The sequence below is a fragment of the Trichomycterus rosablanca genome, chromosome 8 (genome assembly GCF_030014385.1).
Source record: "Trichomycterus rosablanca isolate fTriRos1 chromosome 8, fTriRos1.hap1, whole genome shotgun sequence".
Lineage (NCBI taxonomy): Eukaryota > Metazoa > Chordata > Actinopteri > Siluriformes > Trichomycteridae > Trichomycterus > Trichomycterus rosablanca.
Genome location: NC_085995.1, coordinates 28,381,254 through 28,396,742, shown reverse-complemented (window position 1 = coordinate 28,396,742; position 15,489 = coordinate 28,381,254). Strand labels below are relative to the sequence as shown.

The following is a 15,489-nucleotide window of genomic DNA, read 5'->3' as shown; positions in this document are numbered from 1 at the left end:
AAAGGGTTATAGGCCTTGCTTAGGGGCCCAACAGTGGCTGCATGGCAGAGCTGGGATTCGAACTCTCAACCTTTCAGTCGATAGCCCAAAGAGCTCTCCACTAGGCTACCACTGTCCCCATATCATCTATCCTTTTTTATAATTGCTGTGTTTAAGAATAAAAGAATCACAATTAATTTTTCAACAGCAAACATTATCCAAATGTAAAGCATGATGAAGGGAGCATCATGGTTCAGGACTAGTTTGTTTTCTGCCACCTGAAGCTAAATAGAAGCTGAATTATTAGGTAATAGAAGCTGGATGAAGAGATAATTGCTGGGATAGTTGCTGGAGCCTATCCCAGCTTTTCAATGGGCGCAAGGCACCAGTAACACCCTGGATGGGATGCCAGTCCATTGCAGGGCAGACACACATACACACAATTCAGGCAATTCAGTGTCTCCAATTAACCTGACTGCATGTTTTCGGACTGTGGGAGGAAACCGGAGCTCCCGGAGGAAACCCACGCAGACATGGGGAGAACATGCAAACTCCACACAGAAAGGACCCGGACCGCCCCGCCTGGGGATCGAACCCAGGACCTTCTTGCTGTGAGGCGACAGTGCTACCCTCAGAGCCACCGTGCCATCCCAAATTCAGTTTAATTGAGTACAATTTTACCTGCCACACTCAGACATGATTACCAGTAGTGTTGAATGTAACCATCACTGAAATAGAAACTGTTTGGTTATGTGAAGAAGGCATGGTCTCAAAAACCAGCATATGATGCTTTTATCTAAATAAATAACAAAATCTACTAGTCTGGAAAGGGCTACAAGGTTGTTGCTAAATCTCTGAGACTCCAACAAACCACAGTGAGAGCCATTCTCCACAAATGCAGAGCACTTGGAACAGTGATGAACCTCCCAACAGTCGCTGTCTTAGTTTGTGACCTTTTGCTCAGGACAACGATTCAAAGCACACAAGCAAGTCCACCTCTAAATGTCTCAAAAAAAAAAAAAGGCTGAGTTAAAGTCCTGGATAAAAATACATTTGAGTTGATGTGGAAAGCCCTTAAATAGGCAGTTCATGCTTAAAAACCCTTAAACATAGTTTAATTAAAACTTCAGATTGTACTAAACAAAGGCTAATAATTACACATAGTGTCTACAATAATATCAGAGTTCTTCTCCAGTTATTGTATGGTTACATGCATGGATCTGAGTGATATGGATTTATGTTGGCTAAGAAAATTGTGCTGTTGTGCTATAAAAAAACAGTCACTGTTGTTATTTACAGGGGATCCAGGGCACTGTTGTATCTCTAAGCCTGTGGATTTCCCATAAATCCTGCCTGCTTGGCCCTGGCGGTGCTGTGACTGGGTCGAGAGACGCCGTTGGCGTGCTGATGAATCCCTTCAGACGGCCCAATCAATACGGCTTTATCTTCAGGCGAGCAGCGCAGATGCACATGTTAGTTCACCTGGGGTCCTAAAGGAGTGATCAGCGCACTGTACATTAAAGCCCACTATCAGACAGCAGAAATCAGGGGAGACAGCCTGATCCACTCGTCTTTAGCAACACCGATGTGTGATCTATAGCTCACGTACGCCTCCACTGCTAAATATGTCATCTTTATCAGCACTGATCTGTGTTTCTGGAGTTATAACCCGTGTAGCTTTTCTACACTTGTCAGTCGGGACATGAAGAGGGTCCGATGTGATATTTATGGCACTTAGCACTAGAGAGTGCAGATAAAATACACTGAGTGACTTAGAGAGGTCTTAATGGACTGCTTCTGTTTAATACTTAGTAAAAGATGTACCACTGACCCATGCTGTCACATCAGATAAAATAGCAATACAATTGTTAAACCAATTTATTAGCAATATAGCAATATTTATAGTACAACCCCAAATCAGAAAAAGTTGGGACAGCATGAGTTTCTTACATGTACTTTGACTTTTATTTGATTGCAGACAGGATGAACCTGAGATATTTTATGTTTTATCTGCTCAACTTCATTTTATTTATTAATAAACTTCCATTCCTGCATATCAGACCTGCAACACATTCCAAAAAAATTTGGACAGTAAAGCATTTACCACTTTGTAATGTTGCCATTCCTTTTCACCACACTTAAAAGACGTTTTGGCACCGAGGATACCAAGTGATTTAGTGTTTCAGCTTTTATTTTGTCCCATTCTTCATGCAAACACTTAAGATGTGCAACAGTACGGGGTCGTCGTCGTCGTCACATTTTTCCTTTCAAAATCCTCCACACATTCTCTATTGGGGACAGGTCAGGACGGCAGGCAGGCCAGTCCAGTACCTGTACCCTCTTCTTGCACAGCTATGGCTTTGTAATGTGTGCAGCATGTGGTTTTGGATTGTCTTGTTTAAAAATGCATGAACGTTCCTGGAAAAGATGACGTCTTGAAGGCAGCAGTTGCTCTAAGATCTCAATGTACTTTTCTGCATTAATGCTGCCATCACAGAAGTGTTCATGACTTTTGCCAAGGGCACTGACACAGCCCCATACCATGACAGACCCTGGCTTTTGGACTTGTTGCTGACAGTCTGGATGGTCCTTTTCGTCTTTGGTCCAGGACACAGAGCATCCATTTTTTCCAAAAAAGGCTGGATTGCTGATTCATCTGACCACAATACACGTTTCCACTGTGTGATGGTCCATTCTAGATGCCTCCAAGCCCAGAGAAGTCGATGCCGCTTCTGGACATGGTTAACATGAGGCTTCTTTTTTGCACAGTAAAGTTTTAAGTGGCATTTGTGCATGTAACTCTGTATTGTAGTGCATGACATAGGTTTGCCAAAGTAATCCCTTACCCATGTGATTATATCAGCTATTGTTGAGTGGCGGTTCTTGATGCAGTGCCATCTAAGGGATTGACGATCCAGGGCGTTTAGCTTAAGCTTGCACCCTTGGCGTTTACGCACTGAAATTACTCCCGATTTTTTTAATCGTTTAATGATGTTATGCACTGTAGAGGGAGAAATATGCAAATCCCTTCCAATTTTTAAGTAAATATAAGGAACATTGAATTTTTGTTTTATTTGCATTTTCCGTACTGCCCCAACTTTTTCTAATTTGGGGTTGTACGAAAACACAGCACTAAGGTCCACAAAAGTGCTAAACATGCACATATTACTTGCACATAAACAGTAAAATGAACTGTGTAAATAGATATATAAATATGTAATGTAAAACCTGTAAATAAATATTAATTATTAACAGAGCAGATTCATTGCACCTAATTTCACATTTCACACCAAGTAAACAGCATTCTGTACACTGTGCACTATGCAGCGGGTTGTGAAATTATTTTAACCTCTTGACTGTTTGCATTCTTTATTGTGTTTTGATGTTGAATGCATAGAATTGCTGTTTACACGTTGTGTACATATGCAGATTTTGATGTGTGAAAAGTGTATTGTATACTTGTATTTTTTCAAAAACTTTATTTCTTCTCTTGGGTCCTTGACATCTGGGTGGTGAACAAGCAGTCTTGGTTTTTCACCACTTGCTAATTAGCCATACCTTCCTTGGACATGGGTGAATGCCGGAGTAGTGAAGGAAACACAGTTACTGTACTTATTTATTTGCCATTTACATTTTCAGCTCTTATCCCGAGCGACTTACAAAAGTGCTTCCATAGTGAACATTACCTTACTCTAGTTTAAGTAGATAACAGTCGAAGAACACAAATCTGCTGAAAACCTGTTAGAACAAAAATTCAAATTTTTTTTTAGGTTTTTTATAAAATAAGAGATGAATAAGAGCATTACTAAGTACATGTTAGTTCTTAGCTTAAGTGCTTAATAAAGAGGTGGGTGTCTTTTGAAGACATTAAGAGAATCGGGTGTTCGTACAGACAGGGGAAGCTCGTTCCACCACTTGAGTGCAAGTACAGAGAAAAGCCTTGATACTTGTCTTCCTTGAGTTCTAAGTGGAGGATCAAGTCAAGCGAAACTAGTGGCACTGAGGTCGCGTGGTACAGAGCGGAGTTGTATTAGACCTCAAAGGTAACTTGGGGCTGGTCCATTTTTTACAGTGTTTTTAACTGAATGCGGGCAGCTACAGGAAGCCAGTGAAGAGAACGCAGCAGTGGGAAGATGTGGCAGCGTTTAGGTTGGTTGAAAACCAACAGACTCAGCAGATTTTTAGAAAGCCATAGAAACTAATTAGAAATCTGCCACGGAAAAAAAAATATTGTAGCAGAAATGTTTAAATCCGAAGACTATTACTACATGCATGTTTGTTACCAGTGTATGTAAACTTTTGACCTTTTGGACTTTATTTCAAAGTCCACCAGAATGTCAGCCCCACTGTGCCTGTCGGGTGATATTGATATTGCTCACAGGGGCTGATGAGCCATTAAATAGTGTTAATTAGTGCAAACGCCCGATCAGATTGGCATTGATTGTGACAGTGTCGATTATCTCTCAGATTAATAGAATCCTTTAATTTCAGGTTTCAGGCCGATACTGAACATGCTGTGGGAGGCCAATAAATTCTTGTAGCAATTAAGCTGTTACAGAATAATGAGTGAACTCGAAGAACTGTAATTAATGTTTGTGATATCATTATTGTGTTATCTTTATACATAATTTACCATTTCAATCTCAGTTTTAGCTTCACCAGGAAACACTGGGCAGAGGCAGAAATACCCTGTACCCTGGCCAATAGCACCGCTATGGCACTATTCTTTGAATGCTTACATTCTTTGTCTGTTCTGGAACTAATACCTAACTAATACACTTGATGTTGGCTGTCATCCACATTTTTTTAAGCGTCTGAACAAATAAACGTAACATAACATCAGTCTTTCCTTATTGTTGCATTATTGTTAACAAAGATCTTGAAGTTTATATATGAGAGCTTTATACTATCAGAAGTGTGAGATGTGAAGATGTGATCAGCAGTGTGTGTGTGTGTGTGTGTGTGTGTGTGTGTGTGTGTGTGTTAACTTTAGCACTGGAAACATGTCAGTTCAGAGCAGATCAATGAGCTCTTGGAGTGTATTCTCTTCACCTGCTGACTTCAGCGCTGGGATGTAGTGGCAGGACTCAAGTGTTCAGTCGATGTAGCGCCAAAGCCATATCGAGCTGTAAAGCCTGAGCGAAGCATGCGATTTAGTAACATATCACCATGAATACAGCAAAAAATTTACAGTTTTAGCATACAATCATTTCACAAGAGCTTCTGCTTTACTTCTGCTTTATAATATTTAAACTCCAACATTAAATTAATCCAACTGAAGGATACTTCAATGTTTTACATTGTCATGCATGTGTACTTGATGGCAGTATAAGCTTACCTGTCTGTGGACAGTAGCACTTGTTTCAGAATCTATCATCATATTTATGTTCTCCATGCAATGTTCTTGATCAGTCATTATTCTCCAGACCTTGTTCTTAATCAGTTTTCTGCTTTCCAGAACTGTTTCTGCTATCTTCTGCAGACATTCTTGTTAATCAGTGTTCTCAAGATCTTGTTTAGCCATGCCCTTCATTTTATGTGCCTTTTAAGCCATGGTTTATATACAGTGTATCACAAAAGTGAGTACACCCCTCACATTTCTGCAAATATTTTATTATATCTTTTCATGGGACAACACTATAGAAATAAAACTTGGATATAAGTTAGAGTAGTCAGTGTACAGCTTGTATAGCAGTGTAGATTTACTGTCTTCTGAAAATAACTCAACACACAGCCATTAATGTCTAAATGGCTGGCAACATAAGTGAGTACACCCCACAGTGAACATGTCCAAATTGTGCCCAAAGTGTCAATATTTTGTGTGACCACCATTATTATCCAGCACTGCCTTAACCCTCCTGGGCATGGAATTCACCAGAGCTGCACAGGTTGCTACTGGAATCCTCTTCCACTCCTCCATGATGACATCACGGAGCTGGTGGATGTTAGACACCTTGAACTCCTCCACGTTCCACTTGAGGATGCGCCACAGGTGCTCAATTGGGTTTAGTCCATCACCTTTACCTTCAGCTTCCTCAGCAAGGCAGTTGTCATCTTGGAGGTTGTGTTTGGGGTCGTTATCCTGTTGGAAAACTGCCATGAGGCCCAGTTTTCGAAGGGAGGGGATCATGCTCTGTTTCAGAATGTCACAGTACATGTTGGAATTCATGTTTCCCTCAATGAACTGCAGCTCCCCAGTGCCAGCAACACTCATGCAGCCCAAGACCATGATGCTACCACCACCATGCTTGACTGTAGGCAAGATACAGTTGTCTTGGTACTTCTCACCAGGGCGCCGCCACACATGCTGGACACCATCTGAGCCAAACAAGTTTATCTTGGTCTCGTCAGACCACAGGGCATTCCAGTAATCCATGTTCTTGGACTGCTTGTCTTCAGCAAACTGTTTGCGGGCTTTCTTGTGCGTCAGCTTCCTTCTGGGATGACGACCATGCAGACCGAGTTGATGCAGTGTGCGGCGTATGGTCTGAGCACTGACAGGCTGACCTCCCACGTCTTCAACCTCTGCAGCAATGCTGGCAGCACTCATATGTCTTTTTTTTAAAGCCAACCTCTGGATTTGACGCCGAACACGTGGACTCAACTTCTTTGGTCGACCCTGGCGAAGCCTGTTCCGAGTGGAACCTGTCCTGGAAAACCGCTGTATGACCTTGGCCACCATGCTGTAGCTCAGTTTCAGGGTGTTAGCAATCTTCTTATAGCCCAGGCCATCTTTGTGGAGAGCAACAATTCTATTTCTCACATCCTCAGAGAGTTCTTTGCCATGAGGTGCCATGTTGAATATCCAGTGGCCAGTATGAGAGAATTGTACCCAAAACACCAAATTTAACAGCCCTGCTCCCCATTTACACCTGGGACCTTGACACATGACACCAGGGAGGGACAACGACACATTTGGGCACAATTTGGACATGTTCACTGTGGGGTGTACTCACTTATGTTGCCAGCTATTTAGACATTAATGGCTGTGTGTTGAGTTATTTTTTTGAAGACAGTAAATCTACACTGCTATACAAGCTGTACACTGACTACTCTAAGTTATATCCAAGTTTCATGTCTATAGTGTTGTCCCATGAAAAGATATAATGAAATATTTGCAGAAATGTGAGGGGTGTACTCACTTTTGTGATACACTGTACCTAGTTCTTGTTTAGCTATGATCTCCAGAATCAGTTCCTCTTTTAAATCAGCAGCAGATGAGCCACTTTTTTGTGGTTTTTTCAAAGCGTTAAGAGGTTTCCTTAGAAGACTCTGATCACAGGGTCACAGAGATCCCAGGGTCCCAAGGGTCAGATGCACAGGGGTGTGATGATAACTCTCAGGTCGACAGCACTAACACAAGGCAACTGCTTGAACATGGGATCCTGCGTGCGCCGTCAAAACAGTGTTGGCAGGAATCAGATTTCTGTCATTCAGAGCAGAGCAGGTCATGGATGTATCAGACTGGTGGAGTGGATGATTGCTGCCGGGGTGGAAGAACAACATCTGAGTGCACTGAGGTTAATCTGTGAAACGGCAGCACTGAATTAATCAGCATTTTTACTTATTAGAGCTAGAAGCCCCTGATACCTCTGAGATCAGTTGGTGTTCACTAAATTAAAGTTCATTAATACAATTATTTACAGAGGTGACAGTCTGTATTTATAATAAACCTGGAGCTCAGTGTACATTACATGGCCAAAACCAGCTACAACTGCCACAATTACTTTTCATTGTCATGGACTTAAAATCTGTATACATGTATGTGTATGCTGAATTTTGAATTGTAAAAGCAATATCAAAGCATTTAGAATCCTCTTGACTGAGCTCTGTGTGCTCATTTTGCATTCACATTTATTTTTGTCTGTTTGTAGTTGTAGAGCAGGTAATAATGAGGTGGATAGCTGTCATTAATTAAGATGTTTTTCTCTGTTTTCCTCTCAGGAGAGTGACAATCTGTGGTGGGATGCTTTCGCTACTGAGTTCTTTGAAGAGGATGCTACGTTGACCCTCTCCTTCTGCCTTGAGGATGGACCAAAGAGATACAGTAAGAAATCCTTTTTAAACTCAAAATACAAAACATCTGTTGTACACTGCATTATTACTTACACTTAATAGACCCTTCATGAGAAACACATACAAGGGTTCTTTAAAAAGTTTCCACACTCTATTTATTAAGAATTTCAATAAATAATTACATCACATTTCTACATACTACATACTACTACATACTTTTTAATGCCATCAGCAAAAAATTTTTGGTTGAGCGTGTAGCCACTGATGCACCGCTGCTTTCACATCATAATCACATGAAAATCTTCTTCCCCTTAAAGCTTCTTTGAGCGGTCCAAAAAGGTGGCAATCAGATGGTGCTAAATCCAGACTATAAGCTCTCTCGCAGTCTCTCAGACACGACCAATTACTACTCCTCCCACACTTACCATTTCCAACCATAATATAAAAGTGCGGAAACTTTTTGAAGATCCCTCGTATATTTTACTCACTCTAACTCACTCACTGTCTTAACTGCTTATCCAATTGGGGACGCGGGGGGGTGCTGGAGCCTAGCCCAGCTTTTCAATGGGCGCAAGGCACACAGTAACACCCTGGACGGGGCACCAGTCCATCGCAGGGCAGACACACACACATACACACACCCATTCACCTATAGGGCAATTCAGTGTCTCCAATTAACCTGGCTGCATGTTTTTGGACTGTGGGAGGAAACCGGAGCTCCCGAAGGAAACCCACTCGTATATTTTAGTACTAATATTATGTGGGACCAACCTTTGTTCATATCAGCTTTAATTCTTTGTCCCTAAGGCCAGCTTGTTTTTGTTGTTAAATAGAAGTAAAGATTCATCCAACTTAAACTTAACATTTCAATTTTTAATAAAAAAACAAAGAATAACACTCCTGAAATAGAAAATACTAGGCGTTTCCCATGAAAGTCATGTAGTTAAACACGGTTGCTTACATTTTTAACAATTATTAAGTCACATTTATCCACTCTTACATTAATTTGATGTATTCATATTGTGGACTGTAAATATATTTATAAGCTTCTGCTGCTTTAAAATCTTAATACAAGCTTTAACCCTTTGTAGCTTGAAAATGTGAAGGTTGGAGATGTGTGAATACCATGTAATGTGAATACAAGTGATGTGTAAACAGCTTTGTTCATGTTCTCCATGCTGCTTGTTAAAGCTAACTCTATTTTTGCAATTTTCAAAATCCTCTCTATGTCAGTTCTTGATCTTCCGAGTTTTTAATCAGCGGTTGGCAAATGAAAATTGAAATTTTCAGCCCCCTCCCCCGTCTTCCCCTATCACAGGGTCACAGAGATCCTGGGGTCCCAGGGGTCAGATGCACAGGGGTGTGATGATAACTCTCAGGTCGACAGCACTAACTAAATGCAGCTGCTTGAACATGGGATCCTGCGTGTGCCGTCAAAACAGTGTTGGCAGGAATCAGATTTCTGTCATTCAGAGCAGAGCAGGTCATGGATGTATCAGACTGGTGGAGTGGATGATTGCTGCCGGGGTGGAAGAGCAACATCTGAGTGCACTGAGGTTAATCTGTGAAACAGCAGCACTGAATTAATCAGCATTTTTACTTAATAGAGCTAGAAACCCCTGATACCTCTGAGATCAGTTGGTGTTCACTAAATTAAAGTTCATTAATACAATTATTTACAGAGTTGATGTTCTATATTTGTAATAAACCAGGAACTCAGTGTACATTACATGAGCAAAAGTATGTGGAAACCTGACCTTAAGCTTAAAAAAGCAGCAGTTTTCAACATTGTGCACTGGACCCCATTTGGGATGCTATGCTAATGGGGTCATGCTGGGCTTCACCCTACAAAATATTCTTATGGGAAATTGTACAATTCTTAAGAAGAAATGAATCCAGAAGCAGGGTTTTAGAATATAGCATAACACATTTGTTGGGGTAAACACATTATAGTATACGATGCTAATGTTATTTATTTTATTGATTAATTTATTATTAACCTCCCAACTGTGATAATTCCACTGATCTTTAGTATTGACAAATACTTGTAAATCAGGAATCAATCTAAGTTATGTCACATGGGTGCATCATTAAATTTCTGAAGCCCTGTGATGGATTGGTGCCTTGTCCAGGTTATTCCCACCACTGAGATCCAGGTTAGAATCTTTAAAGCCCTGCAATAGATTTGCGTCTTGTCCAAGGGTTTCTCACCACTGACATTAGGGTTTGAATATCTGAACCCCTGAGATGGATTGGCGCCTGGTTCAGGGTATTCCAACCACTGAGATCCAGGTTCGAATCTCTGAAGTCCTGTGATAGATTGGTGCCTTGTTCAGGGTATTCCAACCACTGAGATCCAGGTTCGAATCTCTGAAGCCCTGTGATGGATTGGTGCCTTGTTCAGGGTATTCCAACCACTGAGATCCAGGTTCGAATCTCTGAAGCCCTGTGATGGATTGGTGCCTTGTTCAGGGTATTCCAACCACTGAGATCCAGGTTCGAATCTCTGAAGCCCTGTGATAGATTGGTGCCTTGTTCTAGGGTATTCTCACCACTGAGATCCAGGTTCGAATCTCTGAAGCCCTGTGATGGATTGGCACCTTGTTCTAGGGTATTCTCACCACTGAGATCCAGGTTTGAATCTCTGAAGCCCTGTGATGGATTGGCACCTTGTTCTAGGGTATTCTCACCACTGAGATCCAGGTTCGAATCTCTGAAGCCATGCAATGGTTTGGCGCCTTGTTCAGGGTTTTCCCACCACTGAGATCCGGGTTCTAATCTCTGAAGCCCTGCCTTGTCCAGGGTATTCCTACCTTGTGCTCTATGTTTACTGGTTGAACTGAAACTGCCCTGACCCTGGATAATCCAGGATAAAGCAGTTGATCACAATATAAAACAAAAACAAGTAGCAGTATATGAAAGTAACAAACAAGGATAAGTGATACATTACTTTGAACAACTAACTGACTTTAATTGACTTTTATTTAGCTCCCCTATTTTTTATGTCAAATCTTTTTGTATCTTATTTGTTAGTGTGCCTTTCATTTCATGCCATATTTTCAATTTGTTGCTTACCTTATTATTTCAGTTTTATTGTTGCCTGTCATCTTTTTTGCAAAGCACCTTGAAATTTGAATGGAAATGAAAGCTTCATCAGTAGTGGTAGCTCAGCATTTTGTGCCAGTGAGTGGAAGATTGTGAGTTTTTATTTCACATCTGCAGAGGTCCACTGCTGATCCTTGATCAAGACTTGTAGCTCTGAACTGCTAAGGTGTAGTGCTTGTCTTCATTTACTTCAAGATGCCAAACTGTCTGCTCCAATAGGCACATCCAAAAAAAGAATATTGTAACTGACTAAACCTGTCACTTCTGAACTCATCTGCACAAAGCTGTCTGGCCAAAAAAATGTGCTCTCTTTACCCTAAAGTGGTGGGGCCAGTAATACATAATGCATGGAGTGATGTACTGATTGATTCAGTAATGGGTGTTTGTCAATATTAGTAAAGATGATCATTATTTAGTTAATTAAGCACTTATGTAACCAGTGGCCACCAACTTATTAAAAAAAAAGACCTAGAACTCTTGTCCAGGGTATTTCTACCTTGTGCCCTGTGTTTACATGTTGAACTGAAACTGCCTGACCCTGGGTAAACCAGGATAAAAACCAGGATAAAAACAAGTAGCAGTATATAAATAAAACAAGGACTGTTATTGGGATACACTGCTTGCAGTACAATTTGATAACAAGGTTGAGAACAACTATCTGACTTTAATTGACTTTTATTTAGTTCTCTTATTTTTAATGTCAAATCTTTTTGTATCTTATTTGTTACTGTGCCTTTTATTACATGCCATATTTTAAATTTGTTGCTTACCTTATTATATTAGTTTTTATTGTTGCCTGTCATCTCTTTTTATTTATTATTACTTAGTAAATCTGTGACGTTATGTGCGTCCTCCCACATATTAAGATTCATTTACAATCAGAAATATTCACCCCCCTCCCAAAAGAAAGGGATTCTACCTCTAAACCTTTCTGCACAGCTACATTTTGCTTTATTTAAAGTCTTTATCAGTTGATACATACAGCGGATAAACAAAGAAAAGAAATGATATAGTATTTTAAATTAGCGGGATATTTTGTTAACACTGCCTTGTCACAGTTTTTTTAACCCCTACAAAATAATGCTGATCTTGAAACCTACTGTTAGTCTGTGTGACCTACAGTTGGGTTACAAGCTGATTAAATCATTATGAACTAAATAACAACCCTTAAATTCCTTAGGCTGTGATGTGCTATATAAACGCCAAACAAGAATTTGTTCAAGATGTGTTGAAACCATGATGAAATCTAATGAGCTGTCACACAGCTGAGAGACTACATAACCTTACTGCACCAAAAAACCTGGCCTTGACAGAAAGCTAAAAAATTTGTCCAGAGGTCTAAGCAATCTCATCAGGACATTAAAAAAAAAAAAAAAAACTTTGTTACTGCAAAAGGCTTGTAGGATTCCCTGATTAAGGCAAGAACAATTGTGTTGAAATATTAAAAAATCACTTAAACTTCAGACTTCAGAGATTCTCTTGACTAACAGGTAGGGTCAGCTGGAACACAGGAGACTAATAGTTGAAAATAGTGCTCATGGATATTTATCAAGAGAACTAAATGTTTTACATTTATATTCAAAATGGTGTCAACTTGTGTTATCAAAATTGCTTGTATTTTACAACCTCTGCCGGCTGATTGATGGCGCCTGCTCAGAGTTGGGGAATAATGCTGATCACAGTGTGGCTCTCCGTGCACAAGGTTGATCCGCATATGAACTCACCTCGTGCAGGTGTCAAAGGGGGCGTGTGTCAGTTGCGAAGCTCCTCAGTCAGGAGTGGAGGGTTGTGTTGGTAGAGGGGAAGCGTAACGCAATCAGGGTAATTGGATACGACTAGATTAGGGGAGAAAATTGAGGGGGGAAATTGGAGAAAAAGAGAAAGAAAATGCTTGTATTAATCAATTACTGAGACTTCTTGTTGTATATTTTCATTCAGTTGTCACCATATGAATATTTTGAGTGCAACTGAATTTAATCTGATAGGTGACATTATTATTATTGATTGTTTTTATAGGCTACACTTACCATACAGATTAATTTTATGGGTATACTATTTCTGATTAGCCCATCTTTTGCTCTGTTCATTGGCCCCCTCATACCCCATTTACCTATCAAAAAGCACCCCACTGGACCAGATGATGTTTGGGTGGTGGACATGATAATGACATGGTACTGTGTGTTATACTGGTATGAGTTTTGTTGCTGTTGTTTGATCCCTGGACGCTATTGGCTTATTATTTTTGGTTGGATCACTATTCTCCTCCCAGCATTGACACTGAGGTGTTTAAAAATCCCAACAACCCAGATGTACCTGGTACACTTATACCAGTACAACACACTCTCAACTCAAACTCAAAAGAAGCTTTTTTGGCATGACAAATAAGGACATTCGTATTGCCAAAGCTCAGTTACAGAGAAAAAGAACAATAACAATAAGAAAGAACAAATATATACAAAACAGTTACAGGTGGAAAAAATAGAATAAAACATTAATAAAAACAGTGCAAATGTTGTTACACACACTACAATGTTATTGGCATGTTAGTGTAATTTCAGTTTTTAAAATGGTCTTCTAAATAACCTCTGGTCAGTGTGGATCTCTTTTAAGTGATTAATAGTGTATTTGTAGATTTGTAAATGGAATGATTTTTTAAACTGATTTACTGCTTGTATAATGCATTACAAAATAATATTAATCAGTCTAATAAAATATGTGTGATTTTTTTAAAATGAGTGGAATAAAACGTCCTCGGTTGGGGAACCTGACTGTAGATTGTTAAGTGTGAATGGCTTTAGATCCAGATATAATCGATACCAAAATTAATTATTAATAAATCAAAACAGTAAATCTAAAAGAATAAATTAAGAGTTCTGCTTATTGGGGGATTTTGGCAGTTTTAGCTTTATTTTAAATGCAGGGCTGATATTCTGGTTTTTTTTCTTTCTGTAGATTTCTTTGTCTGTCTCGTTCTTTCTCTCTCTGATGATTTGAGTGGTGGCGTCTCTCTTTGCCGAGTACCGGGCCTTTGCTTAGTGGTGCAGAACGGGCTGCTTGTTGTGAGAAGACAGGGACTCAAACCTCGACTCATTTTCACAATCCCTCCCTTCCTCACGTCTTTGTGGTGCAGATTTATTCAGCAATACATTTTATTATGCATGCACAACCTACCGCTTGACGATGTGCAGTTAAGCACCAAGTCGTGCTTGAAGTAGAGAAAGTTTTAATGGTTTCTTGTGAAGATAAAGCTGCTATAAAAGTATTTTTGCAGTGAGGTGGTTGTAGTAATGTTTCTACATAGGATTGGATTTTTTTTTGGTTTTGCATAGAACACACAATGTGAGCCATAAGTAAGGTAAAGTTAGCGCGGTATCTTTCTATTGACTTCATTTGTGTGAAATTAAACACAAACCACATTTTTTACAAAACTAATTTGTCACATAACAAAAACAACCGTTCAAACAACCATTGAAAACTTTGCAAACAGTAACATATGAACCTCATTTTTAGCAAATTTAGGCTATTTTGTAAAACATACTGAGAATCTGTGATTTCTTTATTATATTTAACTTTTTCAAAGTAAAAAAGTACAAAAAAAGCAACTAGGGCTGCAACTATCGATTAATTTTGTAATCGAGTATTCTATCTATTATTCCAGCGATTAATCGAGTAATCGGATAAAAAATACTTTTACTTTAATAAAGAGCAAAATAAATACGTATAAGATTAAATAAGACGTGTCTCTTAAAACAAACTGATCATTTTTATTCCTTGCATACAGTACAGTTTAAAGAGAACATTTTTGAAATGCAAAAACATATACATTAAAAAAAAAAAAAAAATCAAATTACTTTTAAAATGTATACAGGCAACCTAAAACTAAAGCATAAATAATAATAAACAATAATACATAAACATTGCCTCTAATTTGTGCAAATTTCAGAACTAAAAGTTTCAGCTACAGCTCACACAGAACATAAAGCTTTAACGTTTTGTTGGGAGGCTTTGTGGCATTTGTAGGAGGCAAAAAAAAATTCTGTCAGCATTGTATCTGGCTGTCAGATGAGGTAGATTTGGTGTTTGTGTGCGTGTACGTGTGTGTTTTCCTAAGCCTTCAAAAAAGCATGTGGTGGTTACAATGAAGAAAAGTCAGCGTGTCAACAAGACGCTCTGATGGTGTGAATGTTGTACTGAGTTTTCGTTTTTTCCAGCTTAAAATGATCTCAAACTTTCTGTGGTTTTCTCTGTCCGGTGCTCTGTTCGCCCCTCGCTATTTTCTCTCTCCATTTAGCTGTCTGCGTTACCAAATCTCGGCTGTGTTTCAAATCGCACATTTTCATAATGAACAGTACGCAGGAGCGGCGAGCGTGTACAAAAACGTAGTATTCA

At 39.5% G+C, this 15,489-nt stretch overlaps 1 protein-coding gene across 5 annotated transcripts in view; it reads left to right on the top strand.

The window, feature by feature from the left end:
- ldb2a (LIM domain binding 2a) overlaps positions 1-15,489 on the top strand; it is a 111,933-nt gene that overhangs the window by 20,535 nt on the left and 75,909 nt on the right. For all 5 annotated transcript variants that reach the window (XM_062999992.1, XM_062999991.1, XM_062999990.1 and 2 more), the window contains exon 2: positions 7,924-8,026. In XM_062999992.1, the coding sequence (XP_062856062.1) occupies positions 7,924-8,026 (103 nt within the window). The remainder of the gene's footprint in view (positions 1-7,923; positions 8,027-15,489) is intronic.